General features: G+C 41.5%; 1 protein-coding gene across 1 annotated transcript; it reads left to right on the forward strand.

The window, feature by feature from the left end:
• Window positions 1-157: 157 nt before the first annotated feature.
• adgrg1 (adhesion G protein-coupled receptor G1) lies at window positions 158-19,654 on the forward strand. Its single transcript, XM_053419744.1, has 15 exons — window positions 158-450; window positions 8,706-8,774; window positions 9,449-9,705; window positions 9,974-10,160; window positions 10,288-10,333; window positions 10,629-10,716; window positions 14,042-14,164; window positions 14,397-14,516; window positions 15,393-15,435; window positions 15,553-15,659; window positions 15,925-16,040; window positions 16,140-16,402; window positions 16,510-16,609; window positions 16,748-17,022; window positions 17,984-19,654. The coding sequence occupies exons 2-15, from the start codon at window positions 8,711-8,713 to the stop codon at window positions 18,109-18,111; spliced, it is 1,917 nt and encodes a 638-aa protein (XP_053275719.1). The 5' UTR covers window positions 158-450; window positions 8,706-8,710; the 3' UTR covers window positions 18,112-19,654.
• The last annotated feature ends 1,410 nt before the right edge of the window (window positions 19,655-21,064 follow it).

Here is a 21,064-nt window from a genome sequence, read left to right on the forward strand (position 1 = left end):
TATTATAATAATATTTATTATTATTGTTATTGTTATTATTATTCTAATAGAAGGTTTCTACATCTATTATTCAGCTTCTTATAAGACTTGACCGTTTAATTGTTAAGGTCCTTAGCGGAAGTAGCTCCCTTTCACTATATAACTTTACGGTAGCTTGCGCTCACACCTCGGTCTCGCTGACAGTCAGTCGCAGCCCGGCCAGACTCTCCGTGTGGCGGTCACAGTTCACACGTCAGCCCGGCCTCTGGTTCTCCGCGCTGCGTTCTTTTCTCCACTGTGAAAACATTTGTCACCGTGTGAGGAGCGTCTCAGAAATGATCTGAAGAATTAAAAGAGTGAGAGAAGTGAAGTCTTATCTCTGCGCGGACTCTCCCCGGGTCTGGTCTGGACTTGTACCTGACTGAAGAGGATCACAGCATCACAGACACGCCGACAGGGAAACTAGCGCCGGTAAGTCACCTCTACACCTTCATTTCAAATAGGACGCTCAGACTCAAGCGGTCACATCCATTTCAACTCATCACGAATCCACCAGTCCACCTCTGTGAGTGAGCTCTTTCAAACATGTAACACTATTTCAATCGTAAATACAAAAACATTAGTATCTATACATCTCTCTATCTATTTTCAATTATTTGTATAGACATATAGATGATGTGTCTGTGTGTATTTTGAATATATAAATATACGTGCTATATTTATATATTTATACTTGCATCTATCAATATACAGGACACTGAAATAAAGTTCTATACACGATTTGTTTCATTATGGAGAAACTATATATAGTTTTAGATTTTATTTCATTTCATATTATTTAATTTGGCCTGTAGAGTGTAACAACTAGGTGACACTCTGCTGTTGTATTACAAATGTAGTGTCGGCTCCATATGATTTCAGAATTATTTGCGTTTCATTCTGAAACCCCTCCCTGCAGTAGTGGAAGATGTTTGTCTTGTTACTGGTTTTGATGGGCAGACATCACAGGCAGCAGCACCTCTTCAGTGCTCTTTCTACAGCTGCGAATTGCGGTTTCCAGACTAAACACAATCAAAACACAGCATTCAGTTACCCGCTCTGAAAAGGGAGTTTTATTCTCTGTTCCTGAAGACAGCATGGCTTGAAATGCAAATTGCTGAGGATGTGTGACTCATTGCAAAAAGCCCATTCTCCTTTGTGCTGACTTCATTTTTTTATAATGAGGAAAAGAAAGGCCCTGATGGCTGACGGAACCCCGTGACCAACACTTATAAGGCCACACTGGGGGTGATTAAGTCCTAACAATATTCTGGCTTTTGTCTGTGTGTGTGTGTGTGTGTGTGTGTGTGTGTGTGTGTGTGTGTGTGTGTGTGTGTGTGTGTGTGTGTGTGTGTGTGTGTGTGTTGTTTTATTGATTTATTCATAGCCCCCAAGGAAATATCTGCTACATTCCACCTGCTCCTCCAATTTCCTCACGGAGGACATGAGGAAACAGATAAAGGAACTCGTACGCACTCACGCAGACACACGGCATCACTATGGTGCTATCACCAAGAATGCAAGGTCCTAATACAATTGTAGCCTAGGGAGCATTCCACATGCGCCATATCCCATCTAGTCTTCCACTTCAACTTGAGACGTATCTGTGTAGAGGGTCTTCGATGCTCATTCCTGCTTTTAGTGTTTGCTGCAGCTGGTGAGACGAAAAGAGAAGTCTAGTCATTCTGATTACTTTCAATTAGATGTTGTGAGTCTCACTTTCAGAAGGGTCCCCTGTAGCTGTGTGCCGTTCCCACACACAGGTCCTGAGCCGCTCGTGCTACGTGCTGTAAATCAACATGTCAGACAGCAGCCAGCTTTCTTGGGTAGGAGAACAAAACAAATCTTGTCTGTGAGCAGTTTGGCAGCCGCAGCGCTAGACATTGTTGCGCAGGGAAATCTACCCACAGCGACACAATGTGCAAAGGCAAAACTAAAACACACAAACAAGGTCAGGGTGTAACTTTCAGAAGAACAAGTGGGATGCTTTTGAGCACCGTTCGTTTGATTTCTGCCTAAGTCTCTCGGTGGGAACTCGAAATAGCTGGAACTTAAACCCGGAAAATGAAAATACTATCTACCACGGAGCTAAAGGCACTCATGGTACAATGTGAAGGCAGCTTCTCAAAGTAGTCTTTACCCTCAATACCTGGCCTTTCATTTTGTGTTGTGTTGTGCAGGGAGAGTGAACTGTTTGTGTGGGTGTGCGCGTCTCTGAGCCATCGACTTGAACAGCCACGAACCAGCCCCTGATCTTTGACCCTTATTCACGCTCGCTGTCACTTCAGCTCTGAGGCCCGACAACAAAGAGCAGCTTTTGTTCCCGGGATTACTCTTCCATGCACATGCATTCTTTGCTCCTTCAGTCTGCTGCGTGCAGAGGAGCCGACTGAATCTGTCCCAGGACAAACTCCCAAACTCTGTATTCAGTCTACTGTAGATGTAGGTGCAAGATAATGGTGTAGCTGTTGGTACCTGTATCTTAAATGTACTGTGCAACAAAAGTTTATAAATAAATTCTCCATGCAGATAGAAGAGACATTTTCTATCTGCATGGAGGCACACACCTCAATTTTAGATTGAGGTGCGTGAACAGCTACAGAAAATTTGTGCTCAAATTTAAAGCACTCATCTGTGGAAAACCTTTGAAAGTGCAGGAAGTGGTTTGTTAAAGGTACCTTATGCTACTGAAAACAGGTTATGTATTTCACAGGGTTTGAAATTGAGATCTGATCTGCAGCTTCGAACTTTAAAGCCAGATCAGTTGTTTCTCTGTAGTACATGACACTGCAGTTTGGACGGTTGAGCCTTGGGGCGTTTTATTAGCAGGCATGGGCCATGCTTGGAGCGCTGGGAGGCTGTGCTGCTTATACATATGTGCTCTTTGAGAAACTTATCAGAATCAGAATCAGAAGAATCAGAAGTATTTTATTGCCAAGTAGGTTTACACCTACAAGGAATTTGCTCTGGTAATTGGTGCTTACAATTAACATAGAAACATAAAAACGCAATAACATAAAAACGCAATAAATACAACATACATAGGAAAGCATTGAAAAATAGAAAACCAGTATACATTTACTCACTGTTTACTTATTATTTACTCACTTTTTTCCAATATCTATACAAAGTAACATTTATTTTGACATAAACATTTCTGAATAAAAATATATAAAAAATAAAAGATGTAAAAAGTGAAGTAAAGAGTGATATGCAAAATGCAAAACAGTAAACAGTGTCCGATTGCAATATGCAATGTAATGCAGTATAATATAATATGATGTAATGTGTTAATTTAACACATCCTCAACCAGAATGTTAAAGGCTCATTGATGCTACCTTTACAAAATAAGAGTGAAACGTCTATTTCTTGCAATGATTCCATTATCGTCTCCCATTCGTCCGTTCACTTATCTACTTCTTACACCATTGCATTTTTTTTTAACATGGTATACGTTTTTAGTTGATAACAATTTTTTTTTTTACAGAAAGACAAAATTGATCGACCAAGAAAAAGAAAAAACTAATTAGCCAAGGCAATAAATATTTACCTATTTATTGCATGTTCTAGACTAAACCAGAGTAGTTTGCTATTTCACTAAGTCTATTATTCCATTATAAGGTTTTACTCCATTGTTTTATGTGGTCTCTAATTGCAATGGTAAATTTCTCCATATCCAAAATTGTTTCTATTGTCTGTGATGTAAGTTTTGAAATGTCTACTTCAAACAATGTAACCATCACAGCTTGTTCGAGGTTAATTTCAAATATTAAATCCTTTTTAAAATGTGAGGAGTTACACAGTGTTGTCCATGTCTTTATATTTGAGATCAGAAATGCTGCATCTGTTACCGCTTTGAATTTCTACTTAAAACATTCCTCTTTAAAACGTTCATCTCCGGCTAAATTATTATTGATTTTACTTATTTATATTGCAAACATTTTTACCTTTTTTTAAGTTTTCCTCTTGTGAAGCACCGTGCCTTAATACTGACTTTGTCCAGAAACGTGCTGTACAAATAAGGAGTGCGTCATGTCGGATTTGAAGATTTGAAAAGATGATTAGTATGAGACTGAGTGAGTCAGAACCCTGAGATGAGACATTTTACTGGAAAAAAAAACAAGCGAAAGGATGTGTGATGGGGGGGGGGGTCTCTACTTGGCCCCTGTCTCGTTCACACATGCATGGGTTGCTGGAGGAATGTGTCAATGCATGCGCGCAAACAAAAACAATATCAGGCCCACGTCGGTCTGTATGTGTGTAGGAGTGACGCGAGCAGCGGAGCGGCAGGTTTCCTAGTCTGAGCCTGAGCTCGGTGCGGAAAAATGAGAAATGCTAAGTCTGCTGTGTGTCAGCAGCGTTCTTGTCTGCGTCTCAATCTCAACCACACACACACACACACACTCACACACACACACACACACACACACACACACACACACACACACACACATCCATTTAATGCAAGCTTTTGTCTGTGGCTTTCGCTCACACGCATAAACATGAGAGCTGTGAAGTAATAACAAAAGGGGAAATGATTGTGCCTGGGTGCCATGCAGGGACAATAGAGTGGGTGTGGGTGCAGAGGGAGAGAGAGAGAGTTAGTTTACAAGTCCTGGTATTTCAGCCAGTTGAAGTGTGAAAGTGTTAGACAGGGAGAATTTAGACTTGTGAGAAAGAGTAATGTCTTGTTGTCATGGATAGGAAATTCCACTTTATCGGGTTTAACCCACTCATCCATTCATACCCTGAGCATTTATTCGTAGTGTTAACACAGACCCCCACAGACTAGTGTAGAGTTGCTGCTTCTCTCGGACGTGTGCAGGGAATTGAACCTTCCACTGTGTGATCGTACCAGTTGTTGTCTGTGGGTGGGGTGACAGTGGTTCAACGTTTTGCCTCGTTGAAGTGGGGGCCTTTCTCCATCAGTATATTGTCGAGGGTCAGAGAGCTCCAGAAGGTTGAGTCAGGCTGACGTGAGTCACACATGAAAGCCGTGTGCAAATTCACCACCAGTGTGATGAAGACGAGGCTCGTTTCAAAATGATGTGTCATCGTCTCATTTAGAACTCGACTGTTTGCGCCTTGTTTGGTCTAAATTTAGTGTCAGAGAAATGTACACACTGAGTCATTCGAGAGAAAGTATGAAATTGATCAGCAGGAAATGTTTATTTGAGCCCATTAGCTCAACTTGTAGCACAGGGGGACATGGGGAGACGAGCTGGTGGGTGCAGTACAGTAGAAAGGGATGCAGTGAGATGTTGTTCAAAACCACATAGAAAAGTTGGAAAAGTTATTATTGTTTTGAATTATATCACAGACCTTACACTGCAAATGTAATGCTTCAGTAACTTAACCGAATGTTAGTGCTGTTGGTCATACCTATGTTGTCATCATTCAGATATATGTAAATATAAAGCATGAGGTGATGTAATGAGCTTTACTGTTCATGATCAAATTGTAGCTTTACATTCCCGACATTGTATCTCACATTATATTTTCACAAATGAGAAACCTGTTCGAGGAAAAAGTTTACAGTTCACAGCTACTTCTTGGAAAACCACTGCTTCACCCTGCCCCTCTCTGCAAGCTGTGGTGTGTGTGTGTGTGTGTGTGTGTGTGTGTGTGTGTGTGTGTGTGTGTGTGTGTGTGTGTGTGTGTGTGTGTGTGTGTGTGTGTGTGTGTATAACACCTTTATGTATTTGTTCAGTATCACAAGCCACTGCAGCGTCACATTTTAGCACCTTTTCCCACAAATGATTAATGCTGAACTTGAAAGATCAAAAAAGGGAAGTGCCCAAACCACAAAGTCATGTCATGTGAAGCCTGGGACAGTTTCACTATGTGCACTTAAACTGAAGTGTAAAGATATCACTGGATCTCTCTCGGTTGTACAGAATTAATATTTTAATCATTTATTATGAATAAAATAGGTTATGGTCCATAATCAAATGGTTGTATTGTAATTATGTTATCATAAATGTGTGTAAACTTTTGATGACGTGAAGAAGCTAGATTTCTTTTAATCATCCAATTGCGCTGATATATTTATCAAATAAGAAAGAGACTGACTAGAGGTTGAAAAGACAACGCTGTCCAAGCCTGACTTGAGTGATCTTAACAAATCAGATTAATCCTGATCTAATTCTGAGCCAGGATCAGTCCGTTTCACAATGTAAACTCTGAGCTAGAAGAACTCAGTATTTGATGGCTGTTTAAATATTGAAATATCACATGTCATTATGTGAGTAAGAATTTTTTTTTTTTTGTCTTTAATGATTTAACCTATTTTCTATGATGCATAGGTCAAACTTAAGTTTGAAATGGAAGTGCTTGAGTAGACTTAAGCCAGAGGAATGAATTTTACAGGCATTTGTGTGTTTGATTAACAGAAGTCAGAGATCTAACATTTTAATATTGCAGCGACCACTGAGCCCACGCATGAATTCCACAGGAACACTTTGCTGCAAGGAGTTTCCTGACAGCTTCTTATAAGATTGTAATATCATCTTAAGGTTAGCAAGCAAAATATCTATTATTATACAATTATTAAAGGGGACATATTATGCCCATTTTACCACGGTTGATATGGTTCCTTGGGGTCTTAATGAAATGTCTGTAACATATTTTGGTCAAAATACCACAAGGATCATTTAAAACAGCACCTTTTTACCCTGTCTAAAACAGCCCCCCCTCATTGACCTGTTTGTAGTGCCCCGCCCCCCTCACCCCCCGGTGAGCCTGGCTGTTAGAGCCCCAGCTCCCCAGCGCAGCCCCTCAGTGGGAGCAGTGGGAGCAGTGGGAGCTTGAGCTGGCGCAGCAGCAGCATCCTTCCACACTGTTGAGTCAACGTTTAGAGGTGTCCCGGGGGTCCCTTGTTTATGTGGCCACTTAAATGTCTGACGGGTAGCAGCAGCGAGCTAACCGGGCCACTGGAGCCCGGCTAGCGTTAGCTCACTCGTCCAAGGCCATGTAGCGAGACCCCCCTTTGATAATATGTCCCCTTTAAAGGTGTAAAAGAATAATTCTCAGTGTTGCTTCAACACCCTCCCCTGTTTGTGTTGGTTTATCAGTGTGAGTGTGTGCGTTGCTGTGTGGTAGACTAAGGATTCATCTGGAGTATCAGGTGTGAGCTTCATCAGACGTGGTTATAAATAAGCGGCTGACCCCCTGAGCTCTGCAGCCCTTCTCTCTCTTATTCTCTGTCTTTTCTGCTCTGTTCCCGTCTTTCTGCTTAGTCTGTGGTTGAACTGGTTCCTGTCTGTCTTGTGATGTTGAGGGCGACCGCGACGGCTGTGTTTCCCCTTTGAAACAGCATCTTCATCATGTGTCCACACTTTCTCGCACAGACCGTACAGTAACTCCACACAGTCACAGATCCAGTGTTGCACTGAAAGATAAGGTGATTCAGTGCGATGACAAAGATGTGTGATTAAAACTGATGGATGAGTAGGCATCCGTGGTAGAAATTGAAAATATGAAAGTACAATACACGTGGTTTAGTGACAGAGCTGTATGGTAACGCCCACATGATTCTCACGTTCTGTAACTCATGATGCAAATTGGTGTGTTTTTAGCTGGGAACTTTTTGTGTTGTAATTTCTGCAATTACTCATTTCCCTGCAACAAGAACAATCGGTATGCTATAGGGAACAAGTGAACTTGTCGTTGTTCATGGGTTTGTGTGGTAGAGCTCACGCTGCCATGGGAGGAGGGCTGTGAAGAAGCCCTTGAGAGAAAGGCCATTAAGCACAAGTCTCTGGCTGTAGAGTGCAGGGCCAAGGGTTGGGAGATCTGGCTCCCTGTAGAGATTGTCCACCGAGGTTTCCCACTGAAATGCAGGTGGTGGCTGTCATCTGCTCCTGGCCTGTTTGAAAAGACTCAGAATCAAGCAGCTGGTATGATGGAGGAGGAGGCAGGAAGGAGGGAAGCTGGAAGCTGTGAGCTGTGAGCTGATGGGCAGTGTTTGGCCACTATTGCAGGCCCACCAGCTGGAGAGTGTCCTGGGGAAGTAGTGGAAACACTCAGTGAAGGTTGGGTACCCCGGCTGCACGATACATCTCAAATCTACAGACACAACGGTATCAAAGACTGCTTGCACTGCGATAAATGCGACTCCATGTAACCTGCGTTCATGCTCTGGATTACATCGCAACACTCAACAACGTTATCGCACATCGCATGTTTCCCTAATATCGTGCAGCCCTATTGGATACCACCTGATGACATCAGCTCATGACTAGGCTGTCAACAATGAATGAAAGTCAATGCAAAGTCCTAATAAGGAGAGCTGTGTGTGTGTGTACCACTCAAAAGGGAAAGAGTGTTTCCATTGATAACAGCATAGAGAGGTCCCCTGTGTGTATTTTAAGCCCGAACTCATTTGTATTCATTGATAAGAGAGCGTAGGAGCAGGGGTCTGGATAAGCTCACTGTCATTTAAAACAAATAAGAAAACATTTTATTATGTCAGACCTGTTCTGGAGTTTGTTGTGGAATTTGTGTCTGCACATAGAACGAATATAAGAGATACTGTTAGCTTGTGTTGAAATGAGCTTTGTACACTGGACACAAACGTGGGGTTTCGTTTTTAGCGCACGGACAACACTCCCCGTCTGTGCAGAACGACATTATAGATCAGTTCCCTTTGTGCAACTGCATTTGACTCTTTGTTCTCCTGCTGCAGTTTCAATGGAGTCCCGGCTGACAGATAGTCTGAGGGTTGTGTTCATCTTGACCATCCTCCTCGCCAAGGGTAAGCAAACAGCTAAAACATTTGTATCTTAACTGCTATTCTTTTAGCCTCATGTTCATTCATACAATTGTGTTTCAATGTACTCCTCTCCAAACGCACCCGTGTCTGTGAGACAAAAACATCATATGATTGAGACCTCATACATGTGCCATATGTTTCCTCTGTGTTGCCGTGAGGTCTGGCATGTTAAATAAGGGGGGAAGAAAGAGACATACCTGCCTCTAGTGCAGTGTACAAAGAGCTGTGTGAGGTTCAGTACCCTGATGTAAGGTGTGGTTTATGGTTTCCAATATGGAATCGCAATACCCACAGAATCGCAATACTGATCATATCACCACCTAAGTATTGTGATATTATCGTATCGGAAGGTCCCTGCCGATTCCGTCCCTAGTTTCCATTGAGGCTCAATCAGATATTGAGCTTGTGAAATGGTGTTAAGATATAATTCAAAACCATAGTGGTTGTAAAATGCTCTTTGTAAACCTGTGTAAAAGGTCTAGAGACAGAAAAGCACAAAGCTGAAATGTACTGTATGTGTGATCAACAGAGGGAGGTTGCTCCACAGTGAATGAGCCTGCCCTTGTCTCTGGTCTTGCACTGATTACTGAGAGTTGGCACAACGAAGATCACGATCAGGAAAAACAAACATCAAGCCTCCTTTTGTCTCCTTTCAGGCTCAAGTGAAAACGACCAGAGCTTGAAGTTTTGCGGCACCTGGCGTCATGGCAAACAGTCGCTGGACGTGAGCTTCAACCTCTCTCCAGGATGCAAGGAGATCTCCATCTCAGCCAATAAGAGCTCTCTGTCTGTCGAAGGGCAGATCACAGCCAAGTGTAGCACGTCTGATGTGATTCACCTCGAACAGTTGGGACCCGAGGAAAGTGACTTCTGTCTGTACTGGGAACCATTGCTGGACCAGTTGAAGCTGCAGGTAAATCAGGGGAATATATTTGCACACAGTGGCTCCAAAATTATATTACATATTATAAGAAAAAGTTAATATAACACAGGTCATGTTTCCCCCATCATCTGGCTCAATAACGTGGTTATAGACAAAACAAGTCCATTGTTCTGCCAAAATAAATTAAAAAAAAATAACATCAAGAGTATTTTTTCTTGCCAACCTGCAGTATCTGTACTTGAATTCTTTGTTTATAGTAAGGGTTTTTGTGTTTGTTTTTCTTATTTGTGCTGCACAGATCAGAGAAAAAAACCACACTCTGTGCAGGCCAACCAGCCTGCAGGGCTCCTGCTGCACCGATCTGTCTCGGGGCCCCAATGAGCCCGAGGCCGACTACGGCATCGCCAATGGAAGAATCCAAACAGACGTCATCACCGACAAAACGCTCATCGCCTTCAAGTTCAATGGGGAATCCATCAGCTGCAGTAAGGAAGATATTCTGTATTGTTCTCTGCTCTAAAAAGCAAATTTGTGATTTTTGTTTAAGTACACAGTTTCTAGTTAAACTTGACCAACTAAAAATTGCTATTTTGTGTATCTTTCTTTTTGCAGAAGACTTATGTAATCAAACGAGACGAGGATCCACCCAAGTCAACATGTAATTTCCTGTTTTTTAATCAAATGAATGAATGACAGCTTGACAGGGTGTGTTTGTCATCATCCTTCCCTTCTATGGCTTTGTGTTAATTGCTGAGGCCACTGTTGTGAAACTTTAAGAACAGTAATCTACCACGTAAACCTGACCATTTACAGGACAACAAAACTTTGAAGTACACTCGGGTGGGGGGGTACACAGATAAACTTCTTTCTTCAAATGGCCACCTGACCACCAACCAGTTCCTCATGATTGTGTGTGTGTGTGTGTGTGTGTGTGTGTCTGTGTGTATGTCCAGGAATGGAGAAAATGCTGAAGATCCCTGTGCTACCAGCTTTGAGGTGGAGATGAACGATGATTTCAAAGGCTACAACGTCACATCTCCCGTAAGACAAACACACCAACAGCATGACTCACTGTTACAGTCTAGAGGAAAGTCAAACTTAAAGCAATAATCCTAAACCACAGTTTAGGACTAACAGCTTTTAACTTTCGCAGCCTGTATTTTGCGTTCAGTCTAGAGTTCCTTGGGTTCTAATAAAGACATAAGTCTTTACACCAAGGTCACTAATACCAACTTTTTGGTTTCATATCTTAATATGGCGAAGCTCTGTAGTTTTTAATCAGATATTACAAAATGACTTACTTACTTACTTACTCAAAATGTGATAAGTGAGTAATTATGACAGAAGAACTATGTGCAGGGATCTGCCCAGTGCTACAGTGTGGCTCACTTTCAACTGTTAGACTTTGTAGCATAATGGTCTGAGAAGATCACTATGGATACACAAAGACAGTAATGGTTAGTGGGATCACTTTGTTGTTGGTTTAGCTGCTGTTAGAATGCAAATGTCTTAGGAAGGGAGCGGTTGATATTATACTGACGAAGATGTCAAGAGAGCTTTTGGTGGTACAGGGCCGACACTGGTGTCAATGTGCTGTAAACAAAAACATGATTTCCACAGCAGAATTGATACCTTTCTCCCTGCCCCCTGCATGCTTTAACCCCACGCCACCTCTCACCTGAACACTGTCTCCTGCTGCATTCATTATATCATGTCCCATCTCAACTTCAATGACATCAAGAAAAACCTACCTCTGACCTTACAATCTCCTTCCCCTATATTTTTGTTTGTGCAGTATTTATTTGTGTTAAGAGAATTATGGCACTAGCTGGCTTAATACCTCTTCATTCTCCAACTCCAACATATCCCTGACATATTCTTGATGACTCTGCCGCCACGAAGGGTGATAGGAGATGAGTGGAAGGCAGGGAACTGGAGTGTTCAAAGTAAACAATGGTAGAAGGGAAGCATCAGCTACTGTTCCTGCCTCCAAACTGTCAAAACTGACTTTGATGAGTGACTGCAGGCGTATATGGGGAAGGATCGGTTTACCCTCCTCTCAGCCCTGTGCTGGCTACACTGCAGTCGTGCACCGGTCGCATTTGGTCTTTATATGCTAATATGGGAGGCAGCTCTTTTGTGTGTCACCAATAGTATAGTCCACACGGGCCACATTAGCTGTGTCTGTGGCCACACTGGTTTTGTCTTGATTTCATTTTGACCTCATACTTAAAACAAAACAAAGAACATTCCCTCCGAGGCATAAAGAGAAGATAAAATACATCTGTGTGAGAAAATAACTGAACACTTTTTTCAGGTTTGTAGGTCCCAGCATTAAACACAACCGTGCTCTCACAAGGGTTGCATAGGCAGTGGTTCATTAAAGTGATAATGTCTTGATAACCCCACTTGAGGGAGTAGGCGTCTTTACCTCTGAGGCAGATTTCTTCAGTTTGGATCAGTGGCTTAGCAGCGTTTCAAACAAGACAGTACGTTTTCATTCAAACGGAGGCCGTTGGTGATTTAGTTCACAAAAATAGGTGATAGCTTGACCACATGAAAGTGCCTGGTAGCTCCGTTTTACTCACAAGTAGAGGATGTATGTTTACAGCTGATGTTTATTTTCCTCCAAACTACCTTAAAATAGAGCTATGTGCATAAGTGGCCAGCAATCTACACACGGTCTACTAATTAGGGCCACAAGGCTGTGATGCACACTCAGGAGCAGAGCAGCACGGTGGTACAATGTCCTGTCAAAGCTTTAACTCAATTCTTTTGTTGCTATTGTTCCTACATCCTGGGTTGACTGGATAATTGCAGTTGTTTTTTTCAATTGCTAAAAAGCATCAATCAATACTGAAGCCACTGTTTCCAAACTCGTACAGTCTGCATAACCAACGCAAGTCAAATTTGAAACAGTCTAATTTGCCAAATAGCAAAAGTGATATTCAGTATCAGGTATTCAGCTGGGACATGCAACTTCACTACTAAATGTCACAAAATTCTACACACTGAACCTTTAAAACCAAGGAATCAACTAAAACAATAGCTGAGGGCAAAATAAGTTTTGATAAAAAACTTAAGTTGCCCTAAGGATATAAATATATTGTTTTGTCTGATGATAGATAGGAGATATCAGAGGTAAAAGACCAATAAGGGCCTCATAGATGAAAAAAAATCCAGTTTGTTTCTCCCCTAACAGAGAGAAAGGCATATTCACCCTTTTACAATAACTCTTATGGACGATGAGGATTGTATTTGTCACCAGCAATACATGTTCATACATGTCTCTAAATAAGATCATTCAACCAAACACAAGAACACACTATTCTCTTTCAGAAAGCAAAAGCTTTAACTCATAACACACTTTAAAAACACCATCAACAGGGCGCATCACATAAATTAAGAACTTCAATTTTCGAAGTTTGATGGTTTATCCAAATAAATCTGTATTTTATGATAGAATAAGAACACTCCTATACTTTGTTAAATGTACTCAAGTATTTTGTAACACAAAATAATCAGAAATTAGGTCAACCTTTTATATGTTCTTTTCCATATCCTTTATATGTTCTTTTCATATCCTGACACAATTATTGAAGCCAGGGCTTCAATAATTGTGTCAGGATTTAATATCTGAAGGAACCAAATGAAGGTGACGGACTTAGCAGCAAAGAACAAAATATAATTAAATATACCGACTTAGAGTGACAGGAAGGCAGGTACACAAACTGAAAATCCCCCCCCAAAAAAAACAACGAACAAAAGGCTGAGGATAGGGAAAAACTGAACCAGTAGTAGCGCAGAACAGAAAATGCAACCTGCTGAGGGGAACACAGGACAAACCCCAGGACAGAGACAGGAGTTAAAGAATTTAAGAAGGAAAGAAGTAAAGGAGTTTTAAATAAAACAGGAGACAAAGAACTCAGTGAGCAAACAAATAACCAAACACAGCACACACATTTTGAAAACGTCCATAAAGTAATTATGTCTTCTCTATATGCCTCATGGAAAGTACCTTGTGAAATGTGTAATCCACCCCTGTCCCTCTTCTGTCTCCACCAATCATGTTTCTAAACTAAATCATTCTGAAGCCATCCCGACTTGTTTGTTTGGTAATGAAATCAAACACCAGGGTTGGCTTTCAGCTGTAGGTACAACCTGCTGTGTTTGATCTGTGCATTTGATCTGTTCATGTTTTCAATGCCCAAAAAAGGAATGAATTGATGCTCAATGATTTGTCAGTTGGTGGCTGATAGTTCCCATGTTTACCATTCGTGTTTTGTCTTAAAGATGAATCTACCCAAACCCTGTTGAGCCGTCTTTAACTGTCCAGTGTCCACTCTACATATACTCTGTTCTTCAGGTCACTAAAGGTGTATTTCAAGAGCCCACCGCCACTGTCCATCTCCCAACTGCTCTCAAACAAGCTGCGAAGACGACGACCAAAGTAGTCTGCACATTCTTCAGAAACAACACCGAATTCCAGGTGAGGCTTTGTTTGTCCTCAGTCAACATGAGCAGCTGAGCCTCACACACCTGCCTGTCTGCCTAGTCTCAAGTCCACAGGCTACGACTTTGAAACAAATGAGTATGTGAAGGTCTGTTAACTGTGTGTGTGTGTGTGTGTATGTATGTGTGTGTGTGTGTGTGTGTGTGTGTGTGTGTGTGTGTGTGTGTGTGTGTGTGTGTGTGTGTGTGTGTGTGCATGTGTCTTTCAGGTGGGTCACAAGAAGGTCAGGATTCTCAGTGAGGTTGTGGAAATTACCGTGGAGAACGAAATCATCCTTGATCTGCCTGAGCCAATCAGGATTGACTTTTACCATGACGCCATGACGCCTGTAAGTCTTTGTGCTTTAGTCAGTATTAATATCCACATCGGAAAATGTGGGTTTACTTCAGGAAAAGTATTTCTTAGTCCGTGTTTGGCTCAGGTTTGAACAACACCTCTGGATATTCTTGAGCTTAGAGCGTCCCCTTCAAACTGAGACACAGTTGGGGACACATGTACTGTCACTTTGAGGTTTGTGCTGTAACAAACACAACTTCTCAAATGTGGGTTAGCTGCAGATGGTGTTTCAGTTCCGTGACGTGTTCCTACAGAGAACACACAGAAACCACTACGTTTTTTCTCTTAACTCACACTCACACTCACATTTCAGATATTTACAGTACCAGATGTTTCAGTCACTACTAAATCAAATACTGTAGTAATAACTTTGTTAATGTGATTAAAAATAATATTACATTCATATGAATAAAATAATATTAAATATAAATACACAATAGTGCTTTACGAGACCAAAATAGAGAATAGAGGGAAAATAAAGCAAAATATTTTTTTAAAAAAAGTGGTGTTTTTTTTTTTTAAAGATTATTTTTTGGCATTTTTATGCTTTTATTGATAGTTTGGAGACAGAGTTGAAATGGGGCAGAGAGGGGAGTGACATGCAGAGAACGTCCGCGGGCTGGAATCGAACCCGGGTCCGCTGCTGGCCGAGGCCCATGGGGGGGACGCCCTACCAACTGAGCTAAGGGCGCCCCCAAAAAAAAGTGGTGTTGATGATAAAAATGATTTGAATAGTCAGTAAGATGGGAGCTGGGAGAGAGACTTTGTGTAAATAAAAGGTTTTACAATGTGACATTTTGAAGAAAAAGAGAGCAAAATGTATTTTCAAGGGAAATAATTACAGCTCATCTCTTTGTCTTTATTTCAGAAAATGCATTCAAGGAAATGTGTTTCATGGGACACCAGGAAAGGTAGGAAGCCTTTAGAGCATTTATAATTTCATTCATGTAACATGTTTCCTGGTGTATTTACTGCCCAACCCATTGATGAGAATGAGATCTGTTTAACCCGTCACTGTCTGTGTGCAGACCCACTGCAGGTCAGGTGGTTGGAGGATGGGTGTATAACACAGCAGAGAGGAGAAGAGAACACAGAGTGTCTATGTAACCACCTGACCTACTTCTCCGTACTGGTGGTGAGAGAGTTGCGCACACATGCCGCCATTTTTCTTTTTCAAGAATCAAACAAACTAATTAATAAGATGCAGAAACAACAAATCTATATTTCGAACAATATTAACATAACTCAGAACTCACATGAACATCTCTAGATGATTTTACACAGAGACGCTATCTTCAGTGTGATGTGAAGAAACACACACATGATACATAGAAATGTATACACTTCATATTTTTGTGTATGAAGAGCTAGTTTCTATTTGCTGTGTGTGCCCATGACAGCAACTGGAGCCTCGACCAGTGCGCCATCTCCTGGCCCTGACCGCAATTACATCTCTGGGCTGTGCCGTGTCTGCGATCAGCTGTGTGGCTCTCATCACTTTTCTCTGCAGGAAGAGGTAACACTATAATGACGAATGTACCAAAAATAAAAGGAAAGTAATATAATTTTTGAATAATTGATAAACTTCTCTTTCTCTCTCCATCCTCCCTTATAGCAGGCGATCGAAGGAGCGGTCCATACCCATCCACCTGGGCTTAGCCGTGTCCCTCGCCGCCCTCAACCTGCTCTTCTTCTTTACTGGGGTCCTGGCCAATGTGGGCGGGGAGGGTCTGTGCACCTGGGTGGGGGCGGGCCTCCACTACAGCCTGCTCAGCGCCTTCACCTGGATGGGTATAGAAGTGTTCCACACATTCTGGTTGGTGTACATGGTTTTCACCCCCTCCCCAAAGCCCTACATATGGAACCTGGTCGGCTTCGGTGAGTGTCTGAAGTAAAATCTTTAAGGTTTACTTTACTTTAAAACGTTGGGCGTTGACATTAACGTGTGCCCCTTTCAAATGCGGCCTTTCAAATTTCCTTTCCAGTTCTCCCTGCTGTTCCTACTGTCATCCTGGCTGCAGTAGGTGACATCTATGGACTGAGAGAGGTGGTGCCAATCGAGGACGTCTCCAGCCCTTATCTGATGTAAGCAGGATTAAACGTTGTTATGCCAGGATAGTGAGAAGATCCTAAATACAGCTGCAGAGGATGATGAGATGTCTGTATTGGAAAAAGAACTGAAGCAATTTTCTTCCACCTTCTGGGATTATTTGTTTTCAACAGGTGCTGGATGAAAGCTAACCACAAGGCATTGCTGGCTCACTATTTCACCACCATGACGATCCTGGTCATCCTGGTGTTGTCGGGCATCGTGATGCTCTGCCTCGTCTACAGGAAGATCCGTCCCAGGGTTGAGTGGAAGCAGAACCGTGTGGCTTTTCTCAGTATCTGGGGCCTCAGCTGCCTCTTCGGAACATCTTGGGGTCTGACCTTCCTGGACTTTGGTCCCCTCTCTGACTTGGTTCTTTTCCTCTCCTGCATCCTCAACTCCTTTCAAGGTCAGTACAAAACAGGCTTCAGTCAGTCCAGATTGCACTTTGGCTTTATATTATGTTGTTAACCTCTTTTTTAGGAAACAGTGGCTACACAGTATATATCTAAACTTATATCAAAACTTATATCAACTTGTTTAGACTATTCTGTAGCTTTACCATCAGAGCAGATCAGAGACTCTGTGTGTTTGGATTGTTGGCTCAGACATTGGTGTCTGTGTATCGGTGAGTCAGATGTCCATTGTATCAGTGTGGGAATGAGACAATGACCATGTGGTTAATCATGACCTTCAGTCACTGTCGTCTATCAGAAGAAAAGCAGTTTCCTCTCACGTGCAGAACACTTGTTTTGGATTCAGGTCCATGTGGGAACTTGTTAACCCTGTTGTTGCTGCACAAATTCAGAAAGAAAATGTAAATGCTAAGTAGTTAACATGTGACACAAATATTTAAATCTCTGAAAAACCTTAATTAAAAAACGTTTTGGCGCAGAACTGAGTAAGGGAAGCTTCATGAATGTAATCTCACTGAAACTTTTTTTTTAATGATAACCGTCTCCGACATAAACCCGCATTAACCAATGAAAGCAGGCTGACATAAATCACAGACAGGAAAGAAGATCTGTCACTTTCTCAAACATCAAACAAAAAATACTGCAGCTTACAGTACAGGTTGCAAATGTGGTCGTTTTTTTATCAGTTAGTAAGATTAACAACATGCCTTTGATTTGGAGGAACAGGCTAGTTCGCTGTCAGTAGTGACAGTTATTTGAGCAGAAGTAAAGCGGTCAAAGGCTATTTCCCTTCAACAAAATACCTCATATAAGCTGATTTAGATGTTAAAAATACTGCACAATAATTTTAATTTAATTTATCCAGAAAGAAAACAAGTTCTCACCGGCTGCCTGCGTTTGATTCATGAATTTTAGAGCAATTAAATAAATCTTGGTTGTTGTCTGATCTCCCAGGCTTCCTTCTGATGCTGCGGTTCTACATGCTGGAGTGGATGAGGAAACAGGCTGGAGGCTCTGCTCTGGGCAGCAACAGCACCGGATCGACCAGGCAACACATGCTGAAGGCCCCGGAGAAGAGTTGAATGGACTGAAAAGGGAGTAGGACGGTCCAGCGGTCAAGCTTTTTGTGTAGAATTAAAGTGTTCCAATTAATGTAAATGATAAAATGGACACTGTAAATTCAAAGTTTGTTCAGTTGTGGTAACTGCTGGGAAATCCGCTGAAGAGTGAATTACAACGTGGCCCCAATAAGAACTCTTTGGAATCAAACATCACAGGATGGTTAACATAAGCACAATGAGTTAAATTCACAGAACACACCTTGTTGGATTTTAAAACTTGCCTTCACTCGGATTTCAGAGGTGATGGTGGTGGGTCAGCAGTTCTGTCAAAAGACCCCAGTACATTTAGCCCCAAGTTCTTGAGGGAGCAAGATTCCTTAGTTGTCTGATAGAATGAACATTCAGCTAAATTTGTTCAGATGCATTTGGAAAATAATCTTTTTTGTTTAAAGCTACTCTGGGAATCAAGCTGCACTTGCATGATCCTCAGCTAATGCAGGAATCTGGCTTTTATCAGCCTGTGACCCGGACATAATGACGTCTTCCAGCTGCTAACACTGTAGCATACTGTAGAGCAGAAGCATGGTCATTGGTCACATATTGACTGAAATGGATGAATATTTGCTAAATATCATTATAACATTGCTGGAAGTATTTTGCTCAGTCCAATGTGGTAAACTCCACATCTGACTGTCTAATCAGGTTAAAAAAATACTTGATTCTTCTTCTCTGGAGAAGAAATGACCCCCTCACTCAGGAACTCATTATTCAGGCCTGGAGCCTGTGTTTGTACATTACCTAGACTGGCTCTAGGCATAAAAGAAAAAATACTTTATTTGAGATTTTCAGTTTTAATCTGGGGATAAAGTTAAGCTTTATATCCAGACAGGGAAACTTGGGGGGAAGTGACATTGATTGCAGGTTAGTTACTGTGCTGTGATTTCCATTATATTAGCTGTAAAGAAATGACTATGGTTAATTTTTGAAGCTCTTCTTGTACCTTCGATAAGCTTTGATTTAGAATTTTGTACTGTGTACGCTTTTGTTTCCTAGCTGAGTCCTTTAAAGTAGCACTTTAGATTTTGTATTGTTCTAATATAATTGAAGACATTTCTGATACAATATGTGTGTGTGCATTGTAAAATAATAGCTGAATGTTTTATATTACATAGACTCCATATTTTCTCTTAACTGTATGCAAACATTGAGTCAAAATTATTTACTTAAAATATTATTATTTTCAGGTCTGAACCTGAAAAATTGACCAAACACATTGCAATTGAGTCATAGTTAAAGTATGTTTATTTGTCTGGCACAATATATTTTTGTTTCTTTTATTTTTTTTACATTTTTTGGATTCAATTAGAAATAAATAATTTCTGCATGTATAATTTTTGTTAAAATTACATGTGCCCATAATGGAGTTTATAGATACTGTGATGTTTGCACTGTTTTGTTCTCTAAAGGTAATTTGTACGCCACATGGATCATTGTGTATATTTGTGTTTTTGTGGATCTACCTTGTATAATAGATTATTAATTAAAAAAGTCTGTTGGTTAAAGAGTTACAGTGTACAATGCCTGTGTCTGTGTGTGTGAGTGGGTGTGCAGCATTGCACAGTAAGCACATTCAAGGCCTGCTGTCTTCCTGCTCTGTCGTCTCTCCTTATCTGTGGCTGCGTGTTTCCTCCCTGGAGGTTTGACGTTTGTTTTTCTCTCCTCACAAACTTGTTGCCTGTTCAACCATTGAAACTCTCAACGTCTCTGCAACGTGTGCCAACTTTTTTTTTCTTTTTTCTCTCTCCCCAAGAATCAGTGCCGCCTCGGAACAGGTTGGCTCAGGGGTCCTTCAGAAAAATGGTCTATATTTAGTCTCCTACTTAATTTGTATCTGTTGTGAAATCTGTGCAATCATGCAGACATGCAAGGTCAAAGTGAGATAGAGACGACCTGGAACCACGGCCGGAGATGTGGAGCTTAATATCGCTACAGTTCACATCAATGCTGCTGATGTGTTTCTGTATCTGCAGGTGGCTGTCAATGATCTGGTTGTATTAGCTTGGTGGTGATAAATCCAGTCTTTATTGTCTCCTCCTCAATGTGTAGTTGGGTGTGGCTTTATCATTATGACAAAAATCCAATTCACATGTCACGTACATCTTTAACTGCAATGTACATGTTGACCTAAGGTGGGAAACTTGCTCTGTGTCTGCTATGCAATCAACTGTATGGCTGTGAATGTCTCCTGTACTTCATGACCTCGGGGCAGCACATTGCTGTGTCACTCTCTCTGCAGAACTTCAGTTCGTCACGTCTTTGTGTAACCGGAGGAGACAAGCATTGTGAGCACTATGATTCATTGGGAACTGCCGGACCCTGAATATCTTTGGAGGCCATCTCTGACAGAAAGAGCCAGATAACAATATCCTCCAGTCGATTGTTTACAAATTTAGACTCTACACAAATTAAACAATAGGAATATGTTTGCATATACTACACAATAACTGTGAGATAGCAAGTAAACCTACAAACATAATACAAGAGAGTTCAAAATATGGAACATTGTTCAAAACAAAAAGTCACATAGGTCTCACACATAGAGTACAACAAAAACTCAAACTGAATAGAGGTCTCTGCTCTGTGGGGCAGCGGTGCAAGCTTAAGGCTGTTGCCATGGACACACCAATGAACGTGAACCACACAGGCCAAAGTTAACATTGGGAGATGGGGCACTTTCAGATGTGCCCCACGTAATCTGCCTAGCAACTCGACTCGAATAATGCGAAATGCGACTCGAGCTCCTAGCCTGTTGCCTGCTCGGCTTCACCTGAGCTAACAGGCTAACAGGCTAACACAACCTGAGTCTGTGGAGAGGTTTCACTCACATATCGGATGAATAATAAGCAAAGAACCACAGCGCCATCTTCTTTTTTAAGTGATCGGCATTGGTGAGTTATTTTTTGGAGCTGAAGGA

This window comes from Pleuronectes platessa, chromosome 1 (genome assembly GCF_947347685.1).
Source record: "Pleuronectes platessa chromosome 1, fPlePla1.1, whole genome shotgun sequence".
NCBI lineage: Eukaryota > Metazoa > Chordata > Actinopteri > Pleuronectiformes > Pleuronectidae > Pleuronectes > Pleuronectes platessa.

What these genes read in the sequence shown, in the direction of transcription:
- adgrg1 (XM_053419744.1), top strand. Translation starts at nt 8,711, where the DNA reads ATGGAGTCCCGGCTGACAGATAGTCTGAGGGTTGTGTTCATCTTGACC. An exon ending in GCTACAACGTCACATCTCCC is followed by an intron (nt 10,717 to 14,041) that starts GTAAGACAAACA and finishes TCTGTTCTTCAG; the next exon opens with GTCACTAAAGGTGTATTTCA. An exon ending in ACTTTTCTCTGCAGGAAGAG is followed by an intron (nt 16,041 to 16,139) that starts GTAACACTATAA and finishes CCTCCCTTATAG; the next exon opens with CAGGCGATCGAAGGAGCGGT.